The sequence below is a fragment of the Stegostoma tigrinum genome, chromosome 40, assembly GCF_030684315.1.
Source record: "Stegostoma tigrinum isolate sSteTig4 chromosome 40, sSteTig4.hap1, whole genome shotgun sequence".
Taxonomy (NCBI): Eukaryota; Metazoa; Chordata; class Chondrichthyes; order Orectolobiformes; family Stegostomatidae; genus Stegostoma; species Stegostoma tigrinum.
The window spans coordinates 10,761,770-10,775,453 of NC_081393.1; the positions used below are offsets into that span (position 1 = coordinate 10,761,770).

The window sequence follows — 13,684 nt, forward strand, 5'->3', positions numbered from 1 at the left end:
ATGAAGTCACAACTATGAAAGTAGAAGAGGAGCAGTGCAAGAGAATTAGTGTAGGACTCACAGTGTCACAAGAACATGGACTTGATTTGTACAATACCGAGCTGGAAAGAAATCTTGTTACAATGATAGGAACATGTGAAAATCCATGAATATTGGCTGCAGAAGGTGATTTGCATCAAATACAAACTTTAGATACACATGTCACGTCTGTCGGACTTTGCAAAATGCAGTCCTTTTCCAGTACCCTGTTTTGAGTTGTTTAGTATCCCAATGATAACATCGTTCCCAAGGCAGGAGTTTGTTCTTCACTTACCCTAAATTGCCTTCCTCTGAACTTGCAGCGCTCCATTAGGTTCAGATATAACATTCTCAACCACTCTGCTTCTGTTCTCTGCCATGCTGATCTGTAACTTGTAGAGGCCAGCTCTGTGATAGCTCCACCAATATCTCACTGGATGATAGATTCAACAAATCAAGCATATTAATGTTGTTAAACATTTGAAGGCATTTCAAAGGAGCATTACAGAGCAAAAATTGAAATTGTATCTAAGAGGGAGAAATGGTGGGTTAATGACTCAAATTTTGGTCCAAGATGCAAGTGTTTGAGAACGTCTTGAAGGAAGAAAATGAGGTAGAATAGCAAAGGGGTATGTGGACTGTATGTCAGAGCTTTGGGCTGAGACTACCAAAGGCGCAGATGCCAATGATGGAACAAATAATACTGGTGATGAATGAGGCCAGAATGAGAGGAGCAGAGAGACCTTGTGATGACTTCATCGCAGATCATTAAGTCTTAGTTTCAAAGACTGTCATTGATGTCATCTTTGTAAATGTTCTTTCTGTGCCTTCCAACTTCAAATTCCCTTAACCTGGAAAAGACCACTTCTGCCTCATCCCCAAAATACATTAAGTAGACTGCTGTGGTTGGACCCATCATTTAATCCTATTCTTTACCACTCAACTTATTTCTTCCTTTTCCCACCATTTCATACAACTCTGTTAACATTATTTGCTGGTTGGATTGTATTGTCTCCTTTACACCATGTTTATACAAACTGCTTCCACCTTTATGTATCAGAAGAGTTCTCTAAGGACCCTCTCTTCTGAAAGGAGGCCTGACTTTTCCTTAGACACCACAGTTCTCTTACTCTCGATTGACCATAGTTCTCACATTGAGCCACATTCTATTATAAATCAATTCATTTTATCTCATTAAAAGCTGTTGCTTAAGAATTCAGATGCATCCTTGAAGCTCCAGCCCTTTTCAGCACACTTGGAACTTCCTTTCTTCCAGTCACCTTCGTTGTCTGTTTTCCATAACTTTCATTTCTGAGCTTATGCTGTTGACTACTCTTTGCCCAAACTGGATATTTTCATCAATTTTGGTCCAAAATTCCATTGTTCCTTCAACTCCTTGCCTTCCCTTTTGGGCTCCTTTACCTCCATTTCTGGGGATTGGGAAATTGAAATAGTCTAGGTTTCCTCAGTCTCTTGCTATACATTAGTTGTATTCTGATGACTGCACATTTCAAACCAATGCTTTGTATTTGTCTTTTGTTTGATGTCTTTATGAATATATCTTCCTCTTTCTTCAAATAAGAAATTTCCTTTCAGCCTGTTTGACATGGCCCTTGACTGTGTCAGTTCCATGTCCCATAGCTCTTCCCCATATCTTCTTGCCTGTCTTCTGCCTGCTGGATTCCCAACAAGGGCTTATTTTAAACTCATACTCAACCCATCAGTCTCCGTATTCTCGGAATCGTTTTGAAATATTTCTCTAGTTTGATGCCATCAAAGGCATCTTCCTGTTACCTTTCAGAATAAACTTTACTCTACTCCTCAATCATCCTGCACCCCTCTTCCTCGTCAGAATGCACTTTCTGCTGCAAGTCCATGAACCACAACACCTGCCTCTTTTATATCCTCCGTTCCCATCCCCTAGTGTATCAGACACTGTTTTCTGGTGAATCAATGCTTTGTGTATATTCTTGTCAACATGATGCGTTCTTGATATTGATAACCAAATGCAGAGGTTTAGTTTTCCTATAATTTTACTTCCTGTCCCCAATTTCACCTCTTATCCTGCTTCACTGAACCTGAACAAAAACAAAGTTGCTGGAAAAGCTCAACAGGTCTGGCAGTATCCGTGGAGGAGAAAACAGAGTTAACGTTTTGGATTTAGTGACCCTTCCTCGGAAATGATAGCGGCTGGGAAAACTTCATTTTACATGCAGAAAATAGGGAGGTGGGTGGGGTAGGGAGTAAATGATAAAATAGAGCCCAATGAGAGAGAGAGATTTTTGGACAGACAAAGCAGTTGCTAATGATCAGGCTGGCAGGGTGAATAGTTGTTAATGGGGACTGTTAGTGACGAGCAACAGTGGGTGTGTAATGGCAGGCTGTGTGGTAACAAAGCTTGGTGTGTGGGGTGTGGGGCTGGGATGTGGGAGAGTTTAGGCCCTAAAATTATTGAACTCAATATTGAGTCCAGAAAGCTGTAGGGTCCCTAAGCGGTCAATGAGGTGTTGTTCCTCCAGCTTGCGTTGGGCATCACTGGAACACTGTAGGAAGCCAGAGACAGAAGATGTTGGCCAGGGAGCAAGGTGGTGCATCGAAGTGGCAGGCAACGGGTACCTTAGGGACTTTTTTGTGAGTGGAACGTTGATGTTCTGCAAAGAGGTCGCCAAGTCTACGCTTTGTTTCCCCAATGTAGAGGAGACCACATTGTGAGCAGTGAATGCAGTAAACTGGATAGCGAGTTTTGAGAAGGTTTGCAGCCCAGGTTGAGGTTCTGGATGTAAGTTTGCTCGCTGAGTTGGAAGGTTCGTTTTCAGACGTTTCGTCACCATTCTAGGTAACATCATCAGTGAGCCTCCGACGAAGCGCTGGTGTTATGGCCCGCTTTCTACTTGTCTGTTTAGGTTTCCTTGGGTTGGTGATGTCATTTCCTGCATTGGTGATGTCATTTCCTGTTATTTTTCTCAGAGGGTGGTAGATGGGCTCCAAATCAATGTGTTTGTTGATGGAGTTCTGGTTGGAATGCCATGCTTCTAGGAATTCTCATGCGTGTCTCTGTTTGGCTTGTCCTAGGATGGATGGCATTCCAACCGGAACTCCATCAACAAACACATTGATTTGGAGCCCATCTACCACCCTCTGAGAAAAGGAACAGGAAATGACATCACCAACCCAAGGAAACCTAAACAGATAAGTAGAAAGCGGGCCATAACACCAGCACTTCGTCGGAGGCTCACTGATGATGTTGCCTAGAATGGTGATGAAACGTCTGAAATCGAACCTTCCAGCTCAGCGAGCAAACTTACATCCAGTAAACTAGATTCTGGGAAGTGCAGGTGAAGTGTTACTTCACTTGGAAGATATGTTTGGGTCCTTGGATACTGGGGAGGGAGGAGGTAAATGGGCTGGTTTTGCACCTTCGTCGGTTACAGGGGGAGGGGCTGTGGGGAGGTGTTGCAGGTGAAGGAAGTGTGGACCACGGTGTTCCGGAGGGAGTGGCAGAAGGCGGACAAGGGAGGGGAGGGGAATATGTGTCTGGTGGTGGCATCTTGCTGGAGGTGGCAGGAATGGCTTCTGATGATGCTCCCAGCCTGATCATTAGCAACTCCTTTGTCTGTCCAACTGTCTTTCTCTCTCTTTGGGCTCTATCCTATCGTTTACTCCCTACCCCACCCACACCCCTACTTTTTGCATATAAACTGACGTTTTCCCTGCCATGATCAGTTCTGAGGAAGGGTTGCTTTACCCAAAACGTTAACTCTGTTTTCTCCTTCTCAGATGCTGCCAGACCTACTGAGCTTTACCACCAACTTTGTTTTTGTTCCTGATTTACAGCATCTGCAGTTCTTTTGGTTTTCACTGAACCTGAATGCCACTTCAGGAACAGCACTCCAGACGTATTTTCAATCCATCTGAACTTAGTTTCTTTCTTTCAGTTAACTTTTTTTGCCACTCACCCTGTTCAGGCATGTTATTCCACATTTCTGGCGTACATAGAACATTACAGCACAGTACAGGCCCTTCGGCCCTTGAGTAGGTGGGACTTGAACCCAGGTCTCTCAGTTCAACAGACAATAGGTGCAGGAGTAGGCCAAACATGCTCCCTGCCTCCAGAGTGTCCAATTCCCTTCGTAATCTTATACTTCTCAATCAGATCCCCTCTCATCCTTCTAAACTCGTCAGTCCTTCAGGCATAGGGCCACTGCCACTGCATTACAAGAGGACTCCAAGGGGACAAGGCAGTTTTACGTTTCAGCAACATTTGAACTCGGATAGCTGGATTCATATTCCAGAGTGCGAACCATTCCACCCTGGAGCCAGCTCTGTCAAGACCTAGCATTGATTACAATAGGCAATTCAAGATCAGAAGCACCATGTTTATTTTCAGAGAGCCCCCATTGGTAATTATTCTGTGATTATCATTTATACCTCACCCAGGCACATCCCGAGTTGTGCCATTACTTTCTCCCCTTGCCTTACCTTTGTCAGTCCTTCTGTCATTTAATCTCTTTCACCTGATCACATGTCTTTCCTTTTGTTCTTTGCATTCACCTTTTTCAGGTTTTTTTTAACCTGCTGAAGTTGTTGCATTTGTTATATCTCCAGTTGCTGAAGAAATGTTATTAAACAGAAGCCTGAATTCTGTTTCTCTCTCCATAGATATTGATCTATGCTGCTGAAAATTTCTCATACTGAGAGCAAAGGAACAGGAATAGGCCGTTCAGCCCCTCGACCATGATCTGTCATTCAGTGAGATATCTGTTTTTATTTCAAATTCCCAGCGTTTGCAATGTTTTGCTTTTGTGTCCCTTGTTGCTAAGAAGTTAACAGGAGCCACTGTGTTTCTGTCTTTGTACTCCAGGTCGATACTCATCCTGGACTTGCCTGTTTCTGAAATTGTGACTACCCAATCTAAAATTTCATGGAGTATTGTTATGAAACAGTAATGGAAACAGTCAAACCATTAAAAGATATTGAGAAAACAATGATAAGACCTTTAAAACCTCTTGTGTTGTGAACTGGGACCTAAGTGAGAAGAGAAGCTGAAGAACTCTCCCAGCACCCTCCTGTGGCTGCTGGGAGAGGGACTGAGATAAAGCTGCAATGAAGGGTTCAGCTAATTTGGCTGAGAATTTAGAAGAATACCATTCACTGCTGGAGACATTTTAGACTTTGGAACTCAGTCAAACAGACTGTGAGAATCGCTTTTGTTTTATCTATGAAGGCTTTGATTCAGATGACTACAAGATTTTATTTCCTTCCCCTGTGAGGTGACTCAAGTTAAGGTGAAATTTTAGTGAGAGTTTCTTGGAGTTCATTGTGATGAGTGTGTTTCAGGAAATGTTAGGCAGTGAATATAGAAGGTCTGTTTTGATTGCGTTTTGGACCCCTGACTATCTGAAAATTGCTTTCTGAATGCAGAATAAAGAACAGAAACATTAGGAAAGGAATATGTTATTGCAAATATCCAGTCTTTGAGAACATTGTGATGAAGTCTTTATTGAAATCTTTCCCCTGTCTTTTTACCTCTAGGTAATAACAGAAGCACAAATGGATGCTTTTATTTTGGTTCACATTCCAGTTTTATTTGAGCAGCAAAGGAATGGTTCTGTAGAATTTAGGAAGTTAAGGGGTGGTCTGATTGAAGTTTTCAAGATATTAACCAGAACGACCAGGATAGATGAAGACAAACTATTTCCATTGGTTACGGACTAAAGGACATATATAGTTTGAGAATTAGGGCCATACTTTAGGAGAAATGTAAGGAGGCATTTAAATATATTTAGGTGGGAAGAGGTTTGGAACTTTATTCCACAAATGGCAATTGATGCATTGTTGGTTTTAAATATGACATAGATAAATTTTTGTTCAGCAAAAGTATTAGGAGATTTGGCCAAAGGCAAGGTAATATGGAGTTGGATCACAGATTAGCTATGATCTGACTGAATGGTAGAATAGGCTTGAGACGCTAAATGGACCACTGTTATCCCTGTGTTTCTAAGTAAGTTGGCACTGGTGGCTGTTGAAAAATTCAAACCCAACCTTCGTGTTCAGTGAGACACAAATTCTAATTTCACTGTCCACTGTCCCTCCCCACAATCTGTGGAGAATAGGGAAATCCTTCAGCAAAGCAACTCTTTTTCCAGAAAAACACATCTGCTATTTGTCCCATCATTGAGGTCTTTTATTCAAAAGCTGTAGAATATCTATTTGCTGTCAAGAGATTACATGTTTGGCTATTGGTGTGAATAAAACAGATCCAATTCCACGGGCCAGTGTCAATGAAAAGGTGCTCAAAAGACCTGAGCCGTATGTTCTGATTCTGATAGTACACTGTCTTCTCGTTATTCACTGATTCATTACCTGTGAATTTGCATGCTTGGGAGGTCAGCCTCCAATCCAATTTTGTTTCACATTGATTGGTCCACTCTGATCACAAAGATCTTCATGGTACATCAAGGAACTACGTGGGTTCAAGATCTATATTTTATGTGATCTGTAGGAGATCTGTGCCCTTCCCCCCTGCTGCTAATAAGGATTTGGTATTGTCATGTTCACTGACCCCTGCTGGGAGGTTTGCGTGGATTATCTGTAATCAATCCATCTTTTCTGCATTATCTTCTGCTCTCACAGCTGTGCTGTCATGTAAAATATCCATTTGACTCAGACACCAACATTTAGAGTATCACCCGTGTCACTCTACCCCACCAATGTGCCTGAGTTCACTGGAGCAAAACGGAGCAAATAGGTGAGGAACGGAAATAATTTTGTGAGTTCATCCTTCTTGACTAAAGGATACCGAGCAGGAGAAGCCAGGGCAGGTTAAAAAGATTTGTTGTTCACTTCCAATTTTGATTTTTTTTTTTCTGCTTTTATGTTTCCCAGAAAATTCTTCTTCTACTGCAACTCATTTAGATCTTTGAAAGTATGAGCAGTTCTTTGAAAATCTTAGCATATTAAGGAATACTTCACGATTCTGACACAAAATAACAAGTGTAAGAACCCAACATGTGCAACTTTGAACATCATTGAACAAGTCTTTGGACCAGATTTTGTGGATTGAAGCCTGGCATAAAAAGCATAGTGTTTCCTACTTATCAACAATAGAGAGTTTCTTTTGTGCAGCATACATCCAATTAAATGACTGCACTTTGTAATAAATTAACTGGCAGCTTCCTGTGCTTTAGATGAACTGGCTAGTGCTTATCATCGCTACACATACAGCAGGAACTCCAGCACCTTCCTTAACGATACAACTGTTGAACAGAACTGTTGAACAACGTCGCTGAACACAGTCGGCAAAATTATATGTAAGGATAAGTCTGCTTTCTCGTATGAGACTCAGGACTGTTTGGCTGTGATGAAGTTGTGCAAATTAGTTTGGGCACCATTCCAGATGTTGGTTATTGCAGAGTTTTGGTTTTGCACAGCACCGTTCGACTACCACCCTGAACGCAAAGCAATTTGTTGACTTCAGAAATTTGAAGACTTAAGATACTCGTTTTTCAGCCTTCTCGAGAGCATATGGTTTTAAAAGTTACCCAGAATCCCTGAGAAGGAGCGACACCTGTTGCCATAGGAACCTGTGAAAAACAATGGATGGGGACCAGCACTGTCGAACTGAGGCGAAGGAGAAGGTATGTGAAACATACGGATTAAATAGACTGAAACATTACCGAGCTTGCATTCAGCTTTGTGCACAAGTACAGATTATGTTTCATTGTAAAATTTTGTCTTAGTGTTTTATTACTGGTTTAGGAACAAAACTTAAGGTTAACAAGATCACACCATCTTCCAATGAGACTGTTGTGTCAACGAATACTGTCAGAGTGTAGCAAGTTGTTAGTGCAACTTGTGCTGTGACTATGTCCCTTGCTGTGACTATGGATGGTATGGTATTCCACACTTCATTGGTTTGCATTGATGATTTATCCCACTTAAACTGCATGTTGGTGTGTCATGTGCAAATATCCAATGATGTTGATGTATCTTAAGTTTGAGTATCCCCTGTTCTCTTGATATATCACATGCTGTCCTAATATTCAATACTGATGTGCAGCAACATAATTAAGATATAGCAAAATAAGCCAATAATGATATTTTTTGAGTTTGAATAATTTTTGATTTACTGGTGAATTCAATGGTCTGAATGGCCAATTGCTGCTGCTGTTTCTTATAATGTTATGTTTGCCACACCAGAGGCTCAGGCTGGTGCGCCTTAAGGGTCAGCCATCTGTTACTGTTGCTGCCATTTCATTTTTAAGTGGTGGAAAGTTTCATCTTTCCTGAGATCTTCATGACCAACTTCTAACTTCACAATGTTTTTGTTTGCAGATGGCATAAATTGTTGAGTTCAACTGTCATAACTGTCAGGTTTTCTGTGCAGGTGTTGAACATTCCTGGCTTTGGAAATTGTGCTCCTGGGATTCTGCAAGAACAACATAGTTCCAGAAATGTAAGCTTTACATTGTTTGTCCTTTTAGCATAACTGTCTGCAGGGAAGAGGATTTCAGTGAAAACATCTTCAATGAAAACTGTGAAAGAGGAAAATTACGAGGACTTTATTAGGATGCTGTGGTTTTTGGACTGTCTTGGATTCTGAATAGGCAATTGTTATCATAAGATAAACCAACTTAGTAAATGACACTTTTTTCTTAAGAAAAAAGCACTTTGTCTTGGGTTTTGCAATGGAAGTACTAGTCAGGAGCACAAGACACAAACTTGTAAGAAATAGTATATAGAAGAGCACTGAGGAAGCAAAGGCATGAGATCTCAAAGTTTGAAACTCAAACTGAGATGTTACAGATATTAGGAAAACAAAAGGGGCTAGGTTTATTTTCTCAAATAAAGATAAAGGGGAGGACTGACCTCATGGATGTCCTTAAAATTTGTAACAGGTTTGATGGGATTTGCAGATTTGTTTCTTCAGAAATTCAAAACCAGGGGTCATAAATATGATTGTCACTCATAAATTCTGAGGGAATCCAGGAGAAATTCCTTCATCCAGGCATCCATACAGAACGTGCTGCCATGTGAACGAATCCAAAAGACAAGAGAAATATGAGCGTGAAAGGAATAGAAAGTTGTGCCACTTCGGTTTGTTTAAGTCAGCTGTTGGGAGGAGGCTTGTGTGAAATTTAAGCATATCCACAGCAGTTATACTGAATTGTTGTAAATTCAGTGTGACATGATATGGCACTTTAAATGTTTTCTACGTGGTTCTAAAGTTATTTACATGGATGTGCCTGAACATAGAGGTTAGGCCCAGGAGATGATTTGGCTGCATGGTCAGCTCCCACCATCAATATCATAATGGCTGATCTGATTCTGCCACATTCCTGAATGTCCCTGATAACCTTGCAGTCCCTTGCTCACCAAGAATCCATCTACCTCTGCTGTAAAGATGTTTAAAGACATTTTTCTCAAAAGGCAGTGGAAACAGAGTTAGAAAGACTCACAACCACCTCTGAGAAAAAGTTTTTCCCAATCTCTGTCTGAGATGAAAACCCTCTCAACTTTAATCAGTTTCCCTTTATTTGATTGTCCCACAGCTCTCACATCATTTCCAAATGGTGTATGTTTTATATTGTGTTCTTGTATGTTTTAATCATGAAGCTTATAATGCTTTTGAACTTCAGCAGATACAAGCTTAGCCTATCTAGTCTTTCCTCCTAATACAATCTGCCTGTTGCAGCTATCAGTCTGCTAAGGTTTCTCTTAATTGTATTCTTCTTTGCTCAAATAAGGACACCAGTAATGTACTCAGTGCTCTATGAATTCTCACCAATATAACTTAAGCATAATCTCTTTTCCACTCAACTCCACTCTGCAGCAAAATCGACTCATCCTGTCTCAAAGCTGCGCTGGTCCCCAGTTTCATGTCATCCTTTGCCTCATCTGTTAACCTCAACAAAAGACTTTTTCTGTTGGTTATGGACGTCAAGTTCCAGCAATTTATGGACTTCAACATCTGTCCTGTGGACTGTCCCTTAGCATCCACCGCTTTCCAGCCCTCAGATGCTATCACTTTGTGTTCCCCTGAGGCTACTCTAGGCCTTCCGGGATGTTCACCATAACTCCTGATCTTTCCCCCTCTGAGGCTGAGGGTATTGTCTTTGGCAAAGGACTCAGCTTCACATCCTTATGCCCCCACCTTAATGAATTTCAAGCTTGTTATGATGTTGAACTGTTCTTCCGCTGCCTCTGTCTCCGCATTCACTTCTTAAGGCAAGAACTCCCCCAGTCATTCCACTGATCCTTTACCTGCCTCCTGTAATGACCCTCCAATTGAACCCCTTACCTTGGCCTCTTCCCTGCCCTTGATCTCTTTATTGAAAACTGCTGACATGACATCGACCATTTCAATTTCCCTGGTGCTCTCACCCATCCTAACCTATCCCTTGAAATTGCCACACTTCGCTCTTTTCGGCCCAACCTTAACCTTGTTTTGAAACCAACCTACAAGGTCTTTTCCTTGTGAAGACTCAATGCCAGCTCTCAGGCTTCTTCCTCCTGCCCCTGCACCATGACTCCACATCTGAATATCAAGTCATTGTCACCAGAACTGTCACCGACTTCATTACCTCTGGAGATCTTCCCCCAACAGCCTCCAACCTACTTGTCTCCCAACCCTAGTCAGCCCTCTGCTACCTCCGTCCTAAAATCTACCAGACTGCCCGGTAGGCCCATTGTATCAGCCTGTTCCTGCCCCACTGAGCTCATTTCCTCCTACCTTAACGCCTTACTATTTCCACTTGATTAGACCCTGCCCACTTACATCCATAATTCCTCTGATGCCTTCCACCGTATTGAGATTTTCCAGTTCCCTGGCCCGATCTGTCTCCTGTTCACTATGCATGTTGAGTCCTTCTGTACCTCCATTCCCTACCAGGATGGCCAGAGAACACTCCGTTTCTTCCTTGACCAGAGGAACAATCCTCATTGACCACCACTTTTCTCCGTCTGGCTGAAGTTGTTCTGTCACTGAACAATTTCTCCTTCAATTCATTTCACTTCTATCAAGTCAAATGAGAGGCTATGGGTCCCAGTTATGCCTACCTCTTTATGGGATACGTGGAACGATCCTTGTTCCAGTCTTAGACAGTACGTTTCTTCTCTGTTTCCTTGACAATAGGCAAGAACTATTCTATTAACTTTGCTAATTGCTAATTGTACTTGTTTGTTAAACTTTGGTGAATCATAAAGAAGAACATCCAGATCCCTCGCATCTCAGAACTCTGCAATCTGTTATCATCAGTGTGATCCACTGTCCATGTGTGTACTCCTGGGAAGGATTATCATGAAAAGGATATTCATTGAACAGTTGCTCCCAAATTCCAAGAGCTCAAACGTAAATAAACACATTCCTAGATGGAAAAGGACATCTATTTTTTTATCTGGACCATCTGTAGGATTCAGAAAGAAGTCAGACAGCTTTGACCCTGAGCATGTGATCAAAGATGAAATTTTGCTGTGTGAACTTCTGTGAATTGATTTCTGCTCTGTGTTCTGGTCCTGACCACTCGAGGGGTCTTCTTCAGGTTTATTACATTGAAAGGAAAATGCTCACTCTGTTTATCCCAGCAGTAACAAAAGATCAATGAATTCATGAAATCTCTCTCTCTTTAGTATGGCAGCTTACTCACCGCCCTGATAATAAAATGTGAGGCTGGATGAACACAGCAGGCCCAGCAGTATCTCAGGAGCACAAAAGCTGACGTTTCGGGCCGAGACCCTTCATCAGAGAGGGGGATGGGGTGAGGGTTCTGGAATAAATAGGGAGAGAGGGGGAGGCGGACTGAAGATGGAGAGAAAAGAAGATAGGTGGAGAGGAGAGTATAGGTGGGGAGGTAGGGAGGGGATAGGTCAGTCCAGGGAAGACGGACAGGTCAAGGTGGTGGGAGGAGGTTAGTAGGTAGGAGATGGAGGTGCGGCTTGGGGTGGGAGGAAGGGATGGGTGAGAGGAAGAACAGGTTAGGGAGGCAGAGACAGGTTGGACTGGTTTTGGGATGCAGTGGGTGGTGGGGAAGAGCTGGGCTGGTTGTGTGGTGCAGTGGGGTGAGGGTATGAACTGGACTGGTTTTGGGATGCGGTGGGGGAAGGGGAGATTTTGAAGCTGGTGAAGTCCACATTGACACCATTGGGCTGCAGGGTTCCCAGGCGGAATATGAGTTGCTGTTCCTGCAACCTTCGGGTGGTATCATTGTGGCACTGCAGGAGGCCCATGATGGACATGTCATCTAAAGAATGGGAGGGGGTGTGGAAATGGTTTGCGACTGGGAGGTGCAGTTGTTTATTGCGAACCGAGCGGGGGTGTTCTGCAAAGCGGTCTCCAAGCCTCCGCTTGGTTTCCCCAATGTAGAGGAAGCCACACCGGGTATAATGAATACAATATACCACATTGGCAGATGTGCAGGTGAACATCTGCTTAATATTGAAAGTCATCTTGGGGCCTGGGATAGGGGTGAGGGAGGAGGTGTGGGGGCAAGTGTAGCATTTCCTGCGGTTGCAGGGGAAGGTGCCGGGTGTGGTGGGGTTGGAGGGCAGTGTGGAGCGAACAAGGGAGTCACGGAGAGAGTGGTCTCTCTGGAAAGCAGACAAGGGTGGGGATGGAAAAATGTCTTGGGTGGTTGGGTCGGATTGTAGATGCTGCTGGGCCTGCTGTGTTCATCCAGCCTCACATTTTATTATCTTGGATTCTCCAGCATCTGCAGTTCCTATTATCACTTACTCACCTCCCTGTACTGGTTGTGTTTCTACTTGTGCATGATGTTCTCTTTTGTGCTGCTTTTCAGGGTCTGTTGGGTATGTGTTTGCGTCCACATGTGTCTGATGATGCTCGCAATGGAAATGAAGTGCTTAAATCTATATCTGTGAGTAGTTAAAGCCTTACAGATTCAGAGTAAAACTATGAGATTCGATGGTTTACTTGTTTGTGTGTATTTCAACATTCCTGCTTGCATCAGGTGTTTTCAAGGCTTTGGTTTCAGGATTGCTGTTGCTTTTATTCCAGATTTCAGCACTGAAGAGAAATGGCCTTTTACAATCTCTTACGGCTGAAGTGGATGAAAAAAAACATGAAGGTGAGTTGATGGTGACATGATTTGGGCCAGATGTGAGTTTTAGTTTCTGTGAAGATTAACCTCTGCCTATTATCCTCTCCAGCCATGAATCAACTTGAATTGCACACTTTTCGGATACTGCAGGGCGAAAGATTGATTTTCGGCTAGAATGAACAAAATGGAGGTTGGCAAATTGGTGTACTGGCAGTGAAATGCAATGAAAAGGCATGTTGTTTAACTTAAAAATATATGGTGCCATATGTATGAGCAGAGTATATACAAAACTTAAGTACTTTTCCTGAAAGGAGGACACATTTGGTGGAAAAAGAAAGAGAGCTCACTGTTCCACTGCAGCATCAAATGTTGATGGCCAGTTCAACAAAGTGATTGCTGGAGATGTTTGGGCACTAATACCTATTGTGATATAAGTTTCTAATGTGTTAGTATAATTTGTCAAATTAGGTTCTTAGGTATTGGTAAATGGGGTTTTGATTTTCGTTCTGTCATCGTGACTTGTACTTTTCTCAGGACTTCATTGTTCTTTAGCAGTGGGTCAAAACAACAGTTTGAACAAACCATGTGAGTTAAGTTAAATGACCAGGGAA

The 13,684-nt window shown here is 42.5% G+C and overlaps 1 protein-coding gene across 6 annotated transcripts in view; it reads left to right on the forward strand.

The window, feature by feature from the left end:
• elmod3 (ELMO/CED-12 domain containing 3) overlaps positions 1–13,684 on the forward strand; it is a 173,587-nt gene that overhangs the window by 134,307 nt on the left and 25,596 nt on the right. For 2 of the 6 annotated variants that reach the window (XM_059641063.1, XM_059641061.1), the window contains exons 4-9: positions 3,091–3,353; positions 4,678–4,767; positions 6,904–7,655; positions 8,405–8,473; positions 12,813–12,890; positions 13,031–13,100. In XM_059641063.1, coding sequence (XP_059497046.1) covers positions 7,614–7,655; positions 8,405–8,473; positions 12,813–12,890; positions 13,031–13,100 — 259 coding nt within the window. In that variant the 5' untranslated portion in view covers positions 3,091–3,353; positions 4,678–4,767; positions 6,904–7,613. Of the gene's footprint in view, positions 1–3,090; positions 3,354–4,677; positions 4,768–4,879; positions 5,304–6,903; positions 7,656–8,404; positions 8,474–12,812; positions 12,891–13,030; positions 13,101–13,684 lie in introns of those variants that run through there. The other 4 variants (XM_059641062.1, XM_048522818.2, XM_048522823.2 and 1 more) reach the window with 4 other exon arrangements.